Raw genomic sequence first — 13,405 nt, forward strand, 5'->3', positions numbered from 1 at the left:
GCCGTATTAAAAACAATTCAGCAGACCCTCAGAGTGCGGATACAAACTGTTTTCAGCTGTAGAGGTAGAGGTACGCTTCATGTACTTATCAACATGCAGTTTAGAGGTTTGCATTAGAGTGCATTGGTGCTTGGGCCTCTTTTATTTAGCACGGTTATACCATTGTGAATTTAGCTATATAAATATGCTCAAGAGTCTATCATATGTTTGACATGCAACTAAAAATTCGAAAATATATTTTTAAATCATTAACTTTGCAAATTTAGAGGATTTGTTTTCAGACAACATATGTGTCACATTTTAAACAGGGTTTGAATCATCAGCGCTGACATCCAGACATTTATGCTCTGGGTATAACAGACATGCTTACCTTGTGAAAGGCCCTGGGATGTCTTGGAGCAGAGAAACGCGCTGTATTGTTGCTTTTCTCTATTGTATAAGCAGCGCCCGACTGTCAGAAACGTTCTGTGCGGGTAGCAAAGTCGGCTCCAACGCACATTCAGGTGAAAAAATAAAAAGTTAAAACGATATACCTCGCTGCAGTTGTGAAGTGCTGAGGAAAATACTGTGTGTCTGATGGGGTGTTTTTATATAGGTGGGGCTACTTTCAGTTGACCTCTGAGATGTAGAGATAAAAGAGCACGATGTAAGGAAGAAAGGTGGAAAGTCTTTGGAGACTCTGTTGGACATAGTTTCTGCCGGCCTCTGACATGATAAGACTAGTTGCATTAAAGCCATTAACTGTTTGTGAATATACACCTTTGGGTTGGGATACTCTTGATAAGGAGCATCTTTTGTTTGCTTCATGACTTCTTTTACAGACTGATGGGATCAGCTAGGCAGCTGCTGCACCCCCTCTGTCTAACTGTTGCAGAGTGTGAGAATATGTGTTTTTTAGAAGTATCACAGGTTATTTCTAAAAGAAATACATGTTGTTTGCGGTGCTCTATTTAAAACTATTGGTCTGTGAAACTTTTAGAAAAGTGAAATGCCCCTAAAGTAGTTAAATCATCTATGTGTAATCAGCGAGTCTAACTGTTGCAGACTAGTAGATAATTATAAGACTAGTTGCATTAAAGCCCCATTGAGGTTGATACAGCTCTAGTGTGAATATGTACTTTTAGAAGTATCACAGTTTATTTCTAAAGGGATACATGTTGTTTGTGGTGCTCTATTTCAAAAAAAACTACTAGCCTGTGAAACTATTAGAAAAGTGAAATCTTCCTAAACTAGCTAAATTAAATGCTGTGTGGGAATACACGGTTTTTAGAAGTATCACTGTTTATTTCTAAAGGGATACCTGTTATTTGCTCCTAAATAGCACTGAAGAAAATGCAAAAGGCTCCTAACTAGTTAAAATACCCATAAAGTAGTTAAATTAAATCACCTATGTCTAAATAACAGAACTCTGAGACCTATACAATCCTTTAAAAAGAGTTTAATTAAAACACATAATGGTTTCATTAAATAATACACTATTAAACACATGTGAACTCATATGACCCCTGGACACACACGCACGTGCAAAAAGTCCGTTCTCGCACACGTGCACACGCACATGGACACGGCGGGGGATAGGGGAGGGGGGGAAATGCCCTCGGGGTGGGGGGTGTGGGGGAGAGGGGTGGGGGGGTGGGGGGCAAATGCCCTCGGGGTGGGGGGGGTGGGGGAGAAGCTATAGGTATATTACTACTGATGTGTTTTTTTTCATTGGACGTTAAGGCGTCTGGGAAGGGATCTCAGACCATTTACATCCTGGGCCATCTGACCTCAGGAAATCACATGATAAGGTGGGGCCAGGTTTCACAATGAGCTCACCCAAAACCCTGGCTGATTAGGACCCACACCCGCTTTCACACCTTGGCTCATGTGATTAGGTAGAGGATCATCAGGGGGTCCTTTGTCCCTCTTTGGGGGGAAACTCCCACTGGTTTTAAGTCTAGGACTCCCCACCATTGACCCTTAGAACTGAAGAAGCTTCTCGGATGAGAGGTGAAACGTCTTCAAGCAACTCAAGAAGTCCAGACGCTTTTCTTTCCAAGCTCCTTAGACTACGATGACCTGGATGACTGAGAACCTTCACAGACTTAAGTATTAAATTAATAGTTGGTTTTCATTCTTTGTTTTTAGATATATTTTTTTTCTATTCGTATCCTCTCGTGTATTTAACTGGCCAGTTCAGTCCAATTTACTTTGGGAAATATTTAATCTGAGGTAGGGTTGCACCGATACCGGTATCTGGTATCGGCCTCGATACCACATTTTCTAAAGTACTCGTTAAAAGTTCCCCGATACCGAGGACTGATACCACGGTCTGAGACCTGTCTATGTTTGAGCGGCATGTAAGGGGTTAATCACAGGCGCCGAGTGCCCGCCCCACAGGCCCCGGCTGCGTCTCAGAGCTGGGAGAAAGCCAGGCGAGACAAGTCAGCCGTGTGGAACTATTTCAAAGTGAACGAAGACACGAAAACAAAGACGGACTGCAAATTGTGCTCATTGAAATTGTCCAGAGGAGGCTCTAAAGGTAGCGCATTTAACACAAGTAATTTAATCAAGCACCTAAAATCCCAACACGACAACGAGTACAAAGAGTTTGCCCACGCTTATTTACCCACGCTTATTAGCACAGAGGAGCATAGCTGATGCTAAAGCAGTGGGACGGAAAATAGTTGGGCATTTTAAACATTCCGACTTAGCCTACTCCCGCCTCGAGGACATTCAGGGACAGCTCAACCAGCCAATAAAGAGACTGCAGCAGGACATACAGACACGCTGGAACAGCACCTATTACATGACATCAGTCCTATTTTTCCACATATTAATACATTTATGAATTTTATGCAGGTATAAAGATCGCTTCTTCTCCAACAACACTGCTCCAGAGGCCAAGCTGCACCTGAAGCAGGAGCTTCTAGAGGTGAGGCAGAGGGGAGTCGGGCAGAAGCTGCAGAACCTCCTGCTAAACTGTTCCTCAAGGCCCAGGCTGCCGCTGGCAGCAGGTGCTGCCATTGAGCTCGACACATACCTCGGAGAGGCCCCAAGCCCTCGTGAAGACAGTCCTCTGAAGTACTGGGGTGTCAACAAAATCAGGTTCCCCACTTTGGCTAAAATAGCCTGTAAATAGCTCTCAGCCCCATGTAGCAGTGTGGACAGTGAAAGGCTTTTTAGCTCAGTGTCACACATTATAGATGAAAACAGAAACAGTCTGACTGCTGATGATGCAGAAAAGCTACTTTTCTTAAAAAACCCTGCCACTCACTGTTTCTCTCCATTTAGTGAGTCATCTTAGACTTGATGTTAATACCTACCTCAGCTGCACTGACTGCCACAGTTCTATGTCAGTGGATGTTGTTAGTTTATTCACATATTGTGCACTAAATGGCAAAGATGTTTATTAATGCCCCTTGTGTTGTCCAAAGCGGCAGAGTTTACAATAAACTGAAAAATACTTGAGTTGCACTGTCACTGTTTACATTTTTTTATAATTATTTATTCTGTAATATGTTGCATACAACATGCTTTTCATTTTAAATAAATGTTCTTAATTCCAAACCAGTCCCTTGTTTGTTTGTTGTTAAATTATAGGACTAAAGCTGTTACCTGTAAATTTAAATCATGTTTTTATTAAGTACTCGGTATCGGCGAGTACTGAAATGCAAGTACTCGTACTCATTTCCAAAAAAGTGGTATCGGTGCATCCCTAATCTGAGGTAAACATTTTGCTTTTCATTTGACCCCTGACCTGTCTGCTGTAATGCAGGAGGCAGGTTTATGACCTATACTGCAGCCAGACACCACAGGAAGCCTTCCTCCATGTTTTCTTTACAGTAATTGATTCAGCCAGTTTAAGTCTCCTTTGTTTTTGTGCATTAGATCACTGTGTGGGTTGTGTTGAGTGCTTATGTATTTGTAAGTAGCCATTATGACTTGACTAGTGGTGTTTATCTCTTTTAAGGGTCTAGTATCATCAGTTAATTAGTTTTTACTGTTTGGAGAATTATAACCATCATAATCAACCGAATCATCTCAACATGTATTTGCTCAAAAATGTATTTATTACCACAAACATGTATTTAATTATCAACAAAAGGAAAATCAACAGTTTCTAGAACTCCAACAGGGGCAGGACTTGGAGGTACTGGGATTTCAGGAGGCAGCAGAATGGTACACTGGTCAGTGTCATTATTATTGACCTGTGATGGTGGATGGCCTTGGAGGGAGCTGAGAGGTAACTCAGACCTCTTGTCTTCAGGACACGTAAAGCAAACATACTCCTTCTCAGCAGCTGGAGACTTAGAGACATCCCAACTCATCAGCCTCATGCGTTTGGGCATCAAATGTTCCTCTTCATCATTAACAGAAAAAGCAGTAGAATATCTGCGCTTTCTGCAGAGACCTACCTCTGCAGTGGGTGGAGGTCTCGGAGGCAGAGGAACATCTCTAGGACACATGAAAAACGTCACGTCATCATCCAGGGATGAACCATCGTTTTTCAAATCTGGATGAATGATCTTGTCTGTGTCCTTTGCATGAAAGCTGGCATCAGCAGGTGGAGGATTTGAAGAAACTGGAACATCAGAACTCATCAGCCTCATGCGTTTGGGCATCAAATGTTCCTCTTCATCATTAACAGAAAAAGCAGTAGAATATCTGCGCTTATAAACCACACCCGCTTGTCTCAGGTTCAGCTGATCAGCTGTTCCTGAATTTCCCAGGACTGAGCGTAACTTAGAGGACATCGTTGCTTTTGCTGCAGCATCTCTGAAACTGTGACACGATCTGCCCTTTAGAGATTAGCCCGGCTTCTTCTCTGCCTGATTCTTAAATTCACATCCTGAAACTCCTCTCTTCACCCTGACCTTTGACCTTGTAAGATGTTGGTTTTTAGTTTGATGTTTTTTTAGTTTATTTTGCTGTTTTATCTTGTTTTGAATATAGGGCTGTTTCATTTTTATGTATTGTGTGTTTTATTTTTTACCTGTTATGTTTTATTCTATTGTTCTTAACTCATTACTGTACAGCAACTTTGGTTTGTCCTGGGTTTTTAAAGGTGCTTTCTCAATAAGATGGGATTGGGATTGGACTGGAAGATAAACACTTTAGTTTGCAGTACTGTGGTGAGTTCACAGTAAAGCACTGTGTTGGACTGGCGCACAGTGTGGGATTTCAGGAGGCAGCAGAATGGTACACTGGTCAGTGTCATTATTATTGACCTGTGATGGTGGATGGCCTTGGAGGGAGCTGAGAGGTAACTCAGACCTCTTGTCTTCAGGACACATAAAGCAAACATACTCCTTCTCAGCAGCTGGAGACTTAGAGACATCCCAACTCATCAGTCTCATGCGTTTGGGCATCAAATGTTCCTCTTCATCCTCCACAGAAAAAGCAGTAGAATATCTGCGCTTTCTGCAGAGACCTACCTCTGCAGTGGGTGGAGGTCTCGGAGGCAGAGGAACATCGCTAGGACACATGAAAAATGTCACTTCATCATCCAGGGATGAACGATCGTTTTTCAAATCTGGATGCATGATCTTGTCTGTGTCCTTCGACTGAAAGCTGGCATCAGCAGGTGTTGGACTTAGGAGCTCACATGCAGGTGCACTGATAGGTCGGAACATGAAAGCGGGAACTTCATTGTCCAGAGCACAACGGTCTGCACTGGATGAGCGTGGGAGCTTCTCCTTTGCCTGTGGAGGAGGCAGACTTTGACTTTGTGTTGCAGAGGAACATTCAAGTCATCTGACGTTTTGCTCTGTTACATATTATTATTGTTGTTGTTGGATTTTTCTTTAAAAATTCACACGATTTAATGTTTAGAAACAGACACAGTGAAGGGTAACTTACCACAGCTCGAGCCATTTTAGGCGTCTGTCAAGGCAAAGACGCAGGATTTGGTTTCTCTGTGTAAGATTACAGGACAGTTGTCAGTTTCAGTTTCAAGTCAGTTGGATAAATTCATATCAAACTTCTCAAACTGTATCATTAAAGCATTGTTCAGGTGGACAAATATGAAAGATATGAAGATAAAAACAGTAACAGCTGGTAATCAAGGGAAAACAACCTTACGAAAAAGGTCTTAATCATTATTGTTTAAAAGTAAATCTTTCAGTCCTTACTTCAGTGATTGTTTGAAGTCTCTGTGCTTGTTGTCAGTCGCAGATTTGTGTAAAATATTTGCAGTTTGTGAATAAAGTTTGCAGGAGCTCCAAAGTTTGTCTGTTCAATACCAAAGTAATGAGGAGACTGAGTGCAGGTTTGGAATCCTCAGTGACAGAAGAATGCAGCAATGTTTGAATTTGAATTTGTTATTGTTTTATTAACAACAACTACCAGGATCATACCATAGCAACACAGTGATGCCCAATCAAATGTCAGGTACAAGGGATAGCCCACATACACATCCAACAGCACAGTAAAGCAATGGGCACCAATGCCACCAGTCAGGCCTTAAAAATACCTGAGTTATATAACAGCACACTGACAGTGTCTCATCCAAAAATATAAAATGTATAAATACAGTTAATATCATTTTCATTTAAATTTTATTTAATTCTCTTCATATAGTGCCAAACAGATGTCTCAAGTCGTCACTGTTACAACATAGATAAACATGAACATGAAATCCATTATTTAATTCTCTTCCATTCACTCCAGTTCAATTCAATAGCTATATAGATGGATAGACAGATACTGTATTATATACTATATTGATTCCAAATGGAGAATTAATGTGTTATATCACCAGGATAATGAATTCAAGTAGTACAATCTCCAATAAACAGACAACACAGTTCAAGTTCAAAGTGCAATATGTGCAGGATCCAGGCTTTATATTGTAAGATGCAAAATGTTTATATATACATAATATTGTTGAAAAAATAAAGAAAGTTAAAAATCAAAATAAGTTTATTGTCACTGTGGCTGATGTGATTGCAATATGAACCCGGAAGCAGACAAGGGAGAGATGGAACTGAATCTTAACAAAAAAACAAACCATTTATTAGGTTGAAAAACACGAACACAAAACAAGGCCCAGCAAACAGGGGCGGAAACTAAAACTAAAACCTATCCTGGGAATAACTCGGTATGACTATGACAACTATGACAAGAAAAACATGAACATGAATCCGAGGAGGTGCATGCGAGAAACTCTGATGAAAAAACATGAACATGAACATGGACCTAAACAGAATCAGGAGATAACCTGAAACCCGGAATAACGTGAACGGAGGAAAACGCACCAACACTGCCCAGAGGAAGACAGCGGACTTAAATACACAGAAGAGAAAGGAGGGAAGTGGAAACACAGCTGACACAAATGAACCTGACACCACAGCGGAAGCAACATGAAACACACTGAACATGGAAACACAACCCTTTCATAATAAAAGACGAAACAAGGAGAGACGTGGACGTGTGATGGGCTGAGTTGCCAAATGGCTGGTAGGCTTTTAGCTAGGCTTTAGCTTCAGCCAACTGGAAGCTAAATTGGCTAGTCATTCATATGTAAATTAGGCTGTTACCTGAGAATTCTGGAGGGGAGTGGGGGTGTGTGAATGATTGCTGATTTCTAACTGCCAACTGCCTCTTTGTTTGTCTGGGGGGGGGGCTGCTAAAAGCGGTGAACTTCCTTTTGTGTTCGTCTTGATGCATTCTCAATCATCCAGGAAATTAAATCTCCAAAAGTCACCAACTTGGAGTGGTTAGTTTCCTGAGCCACAAGGAAACTTGTGTTTCAGTTTGCCATCTTAGGGAGAAATCAACACACATGGGTGTATGTCCTTTGTTGCTGAGATTTATTGATAAAAACAGTACAAAAAACCAACCATTTGTACACATATTTACAAATAATAATAAAAAGCGAGTGAGTACATTTCAACATTTTCAGCAATCACTCACAATCCTGGCACTGCCATGGTATCTGTAGTCTGCATTTACCACATGTGTATCTGTAGCAGTGAACACATCGCACAGTGGCATGATTGTTCTTGCATTTGTGTTTGACCTGACACATGGCTCTTTTTCCAGGGCTCGGTGTGGAGGGTTGTGTCCGAAGCAACTGTTCTTTTCTTGCCTTCTTCCCAGCTACATGAGAGTGAGCCAGCTCTCTTGCAAGCTCCACCAGGAAGTCCACCCGTCTTTCCTTCGTCCCGGTGCATGCTTGATACAGCACATCCTGCGGAGTTCCATAGGATAATTCTAAAAAATGCTTTAGTTCCTCACATTTTAATGCAACCCACTGAATTAAAGCTGAAACTACATCTGAGTTGTATCATTTCAAATTCATTGTTGTAATTTACAGAACCAAAGTTAGAGAAAGTTGTTTCTGTCCAAAGTCTTATAGACATAACTGTATGATTTTCAATGATTTCAAGGACAGCTGAAGATAAAAAGTATTCAACAAGGAGAGACCAGGAATTAGTGACGTGCAGAGTTTGAATAAGAAGCTGTAATTAGACTGAATGCAAGACGAGAGCAAAGCCATGGCAACAGCAGGAAGTGGAGCAGGACCTGCGTGTGTCCATGAAGCTCCATGTTTTTGTGCACAGATCACATGCAGTCTGAAATGTTGTGCAGTCCAGACTGTATATTTTGCTGAGTGAAATACAAAAGCTTCCTTCATGGATGGAAAAGAAACTGTTTCAGTGTCAAATGAAACATTTTCTGTTGATTTCAACTCCCAGAACTGAGTTCAGCTGAGCTCCACGGTGCAACAATTAGACTCCACTATGTTTCCTCTGTTTTGTAACAGCAACAGGCTGTTTAGGGCAAGATTTGCTAAAAGGCTCAAAACAGCGCTTACAGACATGGTTCGTTTTTTGGGCCAATTACAAAAGTTCTGCTGTTTTCTAAACACAGGAGATGTGAGTTCAAATGTATAAAACACAAAAATAAGAGATGCTTATTTGTATTAAATATCTGGATAATGATCTGTAGATGTTAAAAACATTCATAACACAGTTTGAATGTCCAGAATTGGGTCTTCATCAGGGTCACAAAAATCTTTGAGATTCTGTCTCTGACACACAATCCTGTCGCTGCGCTCGATTTGTAAACACTAACAGCTCTTTGACTCCAGAACCCAGTTTGTGTTGGTGCGAGGCATTAGTGGATCTCTCTCTTAGAGTAGAGTTAGAGTTACTACAGTTTCTTAGGAAACTGAAGAAGGCCCGTCTCCCTCCTCCAGATTCCCGTGCAAATGTCAGACAATTCAAAATCCTGTTTGACTTTATAAAGGAGACACAAATGTGCAACAATCTTGACAGAGTGCTACAGTGTCACAGACAGTTGCACTGCCTTTGATGAGAAACACTGAGTGATAGTAAAACTAAACAATCACTGCAACACACTGATACAGGAGAAGTTGTGATTGTTCTTTTCATTTGTCCTGTTGTGTAGTTTGGCTGTAGTATGCCCCCCACCCACCCCCCTTTCAAGAAGCCAGCTGTAGGATCGTCCACATTAAGAGAAGGAGTTAAAAGTGGGAGTCAAAACCTCCAACTTAAAGTGGAACATTAATGTCACACAAATGCAGACACAGACTCAGTGCCATTTTTATATTGTTAGATTCAGAGATTTTATTGAAGTTCTCAGTTATATTAGGGACATACAGAATGCTTTCTAATGGAATAAGAGGAGAGAGTGAAGCAACTGTGCCACCCTAAGGACCATGGAGTGGGATTAATGATGAGTTGTGCTCATTTGATACCAACTAATGTGTGTTGGGTGCATTGTGAGCGCCGTCCAGGAGCGAACCAAACCCCAAGACTGGCAATTGGGACATTGAATGTCACCTCTTTGGTGGGGAAGGAGGCTGAGTTAGTGCGTGAGGTTGAGAGGAACCGGCTAGATATAGTCAGGCTCACCTCAACACACGGCTTGGGCTCTGGAACCAGCCTCCTGGAGAGGGGCTGGACTCTGTCTCAGTCTGGAGTTGCCCCTGGTGAGAGGCGGCGGCCTGGGGTGGGTATCCTGGTGTCCCTTCAGCTTGCTGCCTGTATGTTGGGGTTTCTCCCAGTGGATGAGAGGGTTTGTTATCTGTGCCTCCAGGTTGGGGTTCAGAGTACCCAGCCTTCTTGGAGTCCCTGGGTGGGACACTGGAGGGTCCTACTGGGAGACTTAAATGCTCATGTGGGCAACAACAGTGAAAGCTGGAGGGGCGTGATTGGGAGGAATGGACCCCAGGACCTGAACCCGAGTGGTGTTTTGTTATTGAACTTCTGTGCAAACCACAGCTTGGCCATAACGAACACCATGTTCGAACATAAGAGTGTCCATAAGTGCACGTGGCACCAGGACACTCTAGGCCACAGGTTGGTGATTTGTTGAGTCTTCTCAGTTTGTGCTAAATCATTGAGTTGATTCTCAGTACTGTTCATTAGAGTTCCTGACCTGTTCTTTCCTGTACCTAGATTTCCTGGACGCGTCCCTGACCCTGTGTGGATTGCCTGTTGCTGGATTGGCATGAGAGTGTAACGGTGTGAGGGTGAGTGGCTGAAGAGGAGTGAGCGTGTGAGCCTGGAAGAGGTGAGTGTAACACAGACGATGCGACGAGGAGCACAGGCAGACAGGAGGGGACACAGCTGGAACTAATGGGCATAACGAGACACAAACCTACAAAGTAAAACAGGACACTCACAGGCTGTTTCACAATACCAACTTGGGAACACGAACAGAACACAGAGGAAAGACACAGGTAGGGACAATAGAAACACTAAACACACACCTCAAACCCTAAGAACAAATACAAAACAGCAGAAACTGGAAAATAATACCAACAAACTCAAAACACTGGGTCAATGACTCAGGACCATGACAGATCTGCCTCGTTTCACACTTAACACTTTGTGCCCACAGAAATTGGGCGCACCCACAGAAACGCAAAGCAGGAGATGAAGCATCGCTGAATATATGTCCAAATCAACTTCATTCTAAGCCAAAGACTAGAAAATATGGTGAAGCATATTTTACATGTAGTTGTTTTTTGCTGTGTAATAATATTCAACATTGCTATCAATACCTACCTCGGCACTTGTGCAGGTGAAACCAAAGGGAAGATAATCACACCGTGACGCCTCTGCCTTTGTAAATGGAGGGACAGTAACTGCATGTGTGTATGTAAGCGTGTAAAACCTGCAGATAGTCAGATTAACAGTATTTTGTCTCTATCTGCCATTCTGCAATTCATCTCATGTAAAAAATAATGCGCGCACGTGACGTGAGAAAAAGGCACATATCTTTGACGTTGCGTGACCAACTCTGTATTCCTCGTCTACACGTAAACGCAAAAAAGGAGTTTTAAAAAATCTCAGTTTTCGGTGATTCAAAACGCCGTTTACATGTGGACGAACAACAGGTTCTCACTCCCAACTCGTCAAACGTGTGACGCATGGTCAGGCTCCCTCTGCTTCACTTATGGACGCACAGGGTACCCCCCTCGCGTCGGGAATTGACGTGAAGGGTCCTCCGATTGAAGAGATTGCCACGGAAGTGCCTATTGTCGGTATATTTAGACATTTTCCAAATCACATTGTAGTGACGTATACAGAACACAACAAATTATATAATGTAAACAACTACCTGAAAAACAGGTAGAACGATACTTTTGTATCGTTTATTGCATTTATGGAGGGAGTGATGTATGCTGGGTAATGGCACAGCTAGCTACTGGGTGACTTTATTCACCCGCTTCGGCTGTTATCAGTCCATACAATGGGCGTTATCAGCACAAATCAGTCCCATAGATATGGGCCATCTCCTGCTAGATTGTTCAGAAGGTTGTTCTCATCCATCCAGATGGAGGATCACTAACAGGAGCGTGGAAGACTCCAGAATCCACTCTGGCTGGAATCCGGTGGATATGCAGTGTGTACAGGTAAAACCATTTAAACGGACAGCATTTATAGAATGACTATTAACCCTTTAGAGCCGATCGGAGCGGGAACGCTCTGTTATGCGTAACTATTTTTAAATCCCAGTAGCACTGCAACCACGTAAGCTAGCGTAAATATTTTTTTTGCATATGAAACCGGAGGAGTTGTACTTACATCTTATGCCATCAGCTTGTCCTAGGTCACGGTTTCCTTCCACATAAAGCTTTGCAAAAACTGCATAAAAAGCGCTTGCAGGAACAAAAACATAATATTCCAGAAACACGCTTTACCGATCCGATCAGCTGTCCATAACACTTCCTACGTTGGAATAGACGTCAGCGCGAACTTTTGCATTTCCGCCATTACCTGCCCGAAACCGGAAGTGACGTCATTTTCGCGGAAATGTAGTCTTTTTTGCGATCAGGGCCTCAGGGCCTATACTGGTCTTTTTAAAAGTTATCTTTGACTTTATGACTTTCTGTGTCGTTTCTGGGATGCTTAGGACTCATATTGCACTGCTGGAAATAGGTTATTTTGATGCATATGCTGCTTTTTTGCAAATTTGCAGTATAATATTTATTTTCGTTTTTCCTGCAGTGTATAAAAATTGGTGTATTTCAAAAATAAAACTACGAAGACACTCAAAATAAATTTCCTGTGGTGGGAAACTATTTTGTGCAACTTTTTTGTATTTACAGTTTTGAGGGATAAGCCTCTTAAATTTCTCTAACTACAAATATATGTTAAAAAATCAAAAACGATTTTCAATTTTTTTGTAGTTTATTGCACTTTTTTGCAATTTATGTAATTACTATGCACTTAATGAATACATATTATTAAAATCTGGGCTATAATGTTTGTATTGATGTATAGCAACTTGAAATGCTCCCAAAAATGGCTCCACAGCATGTAAAAGCTCTGGCGGACTTGGTTCTATGGTAGGTCTTAAAGGGTTAAAAGTCAGCGAGTGTCAGTAATGTTAATGTGGTTATCTTAGTAATACACCGAGTGCTAATATAACAGCTTTAAGATGCATTTGTAGATATTATTACGTGTTTTACCGTCTTTATGGTGCTAGCTTAAAGTTACGGTGTAAACGTTAGCTTATATTAGAGGAAAGCTGTTACTGTTTAAACGATGTTAGCACAGAAATATTAGCTTCTGTCATGACTGATGAAGTTACTAGTTAATAAAGTTTTCAGTAAAGTGTTTAATCGCAGCCACAGACTGACAGCAAATATCTCGATTAGCTTCAGTGCATCTGTAATAAATATGTGCAAGTTTCAGTGCTTCGTTTAAACTGTATGATACTTATACTGACCCAGGGTCAGTGTAAAATACAATCCTAGCTGTGTGAACAAAGCCTGGCTCCTTTAATCCTGCATGACAAACCTCAGGATGCAGGTTATTATTACTCTTTCCTGCTGGCACACCTGTCACACCTGAGAGTCAGCTAGAAACGTACAGTGTAGTGTGCATCATGCAAAGACTGCCAGACTCTGTAATACTGCAAATGATCAGTGACTCAGGTT

General features: G+C 41.8%; 1 protein-coding gene across 1 annotated transcript; it reads right to left on the reverse strand.

Annotated features, from left to right (window-relative positions):
• Nucleotides 1-4,105: 4,105 nt before the first annotated feature.
• Nucleotides 4,106-6,451, reverse strand: LOC113016556 (uncharacterized). Its single transcript, XM_026159458.1, has 5 exons — nucleotides 6,117-6,451; nucleotides 5,845-5,900; nucleotides 5,398-5,687; nucleotides 4,401-4,650; nucleotides 4,106-4,246 (listed from the first exon to the last, which is right to left on the reverse strand). Exons 2-5 carry the CDS (start codon nucleotides 5,857-5,859, stop codon nucleotides 4,106-4,108), a joined length of 696 nt encoding a protein of 231 aa, XP_026015243.1. The 5' UTR covers nucleotides 5,860-5,900; nucleotides 6,117-6,451.
• Between the last annotated feature and the right edge of the window lie 6,954 nt (nucleotides 6,452-13,405).

This window comes from Astatotilapia calliptera, chromosome 23, assembly GCF_900246225.1.
Source record: "Astatotilapia calliptera chromosome 23, fAstCal1.2, whole genome shotgun sequence".
NCBI classification, from domain to species: Eukaryota; Metazoa; Chordata; class Actinopteri; order Cichliformes; family Cichlidae; genus Astatotilapia; species Astatotilapia calliptera.

Excerpts from the sequence above, each read along its gene's own strand:
- LOC113016556 (XM_026159458.1), bottom strand. Across the intron at positions 4,651-5,397 it reads GGTCTCTGCAGAAAGCGCAG|ATATTCTACTGCTTTTTCTG; the intron begins ATATTCTACTGC and ends TTATAAGCGCAG. Across the intron at positions 4,247-4,400 it reads GACCTCCACCCACTGCAGAG|ACAAGAGGTCTGAGTTACCT; the intron begins GTAGGTCTCTGC and ends CGTGTCCTGAAG.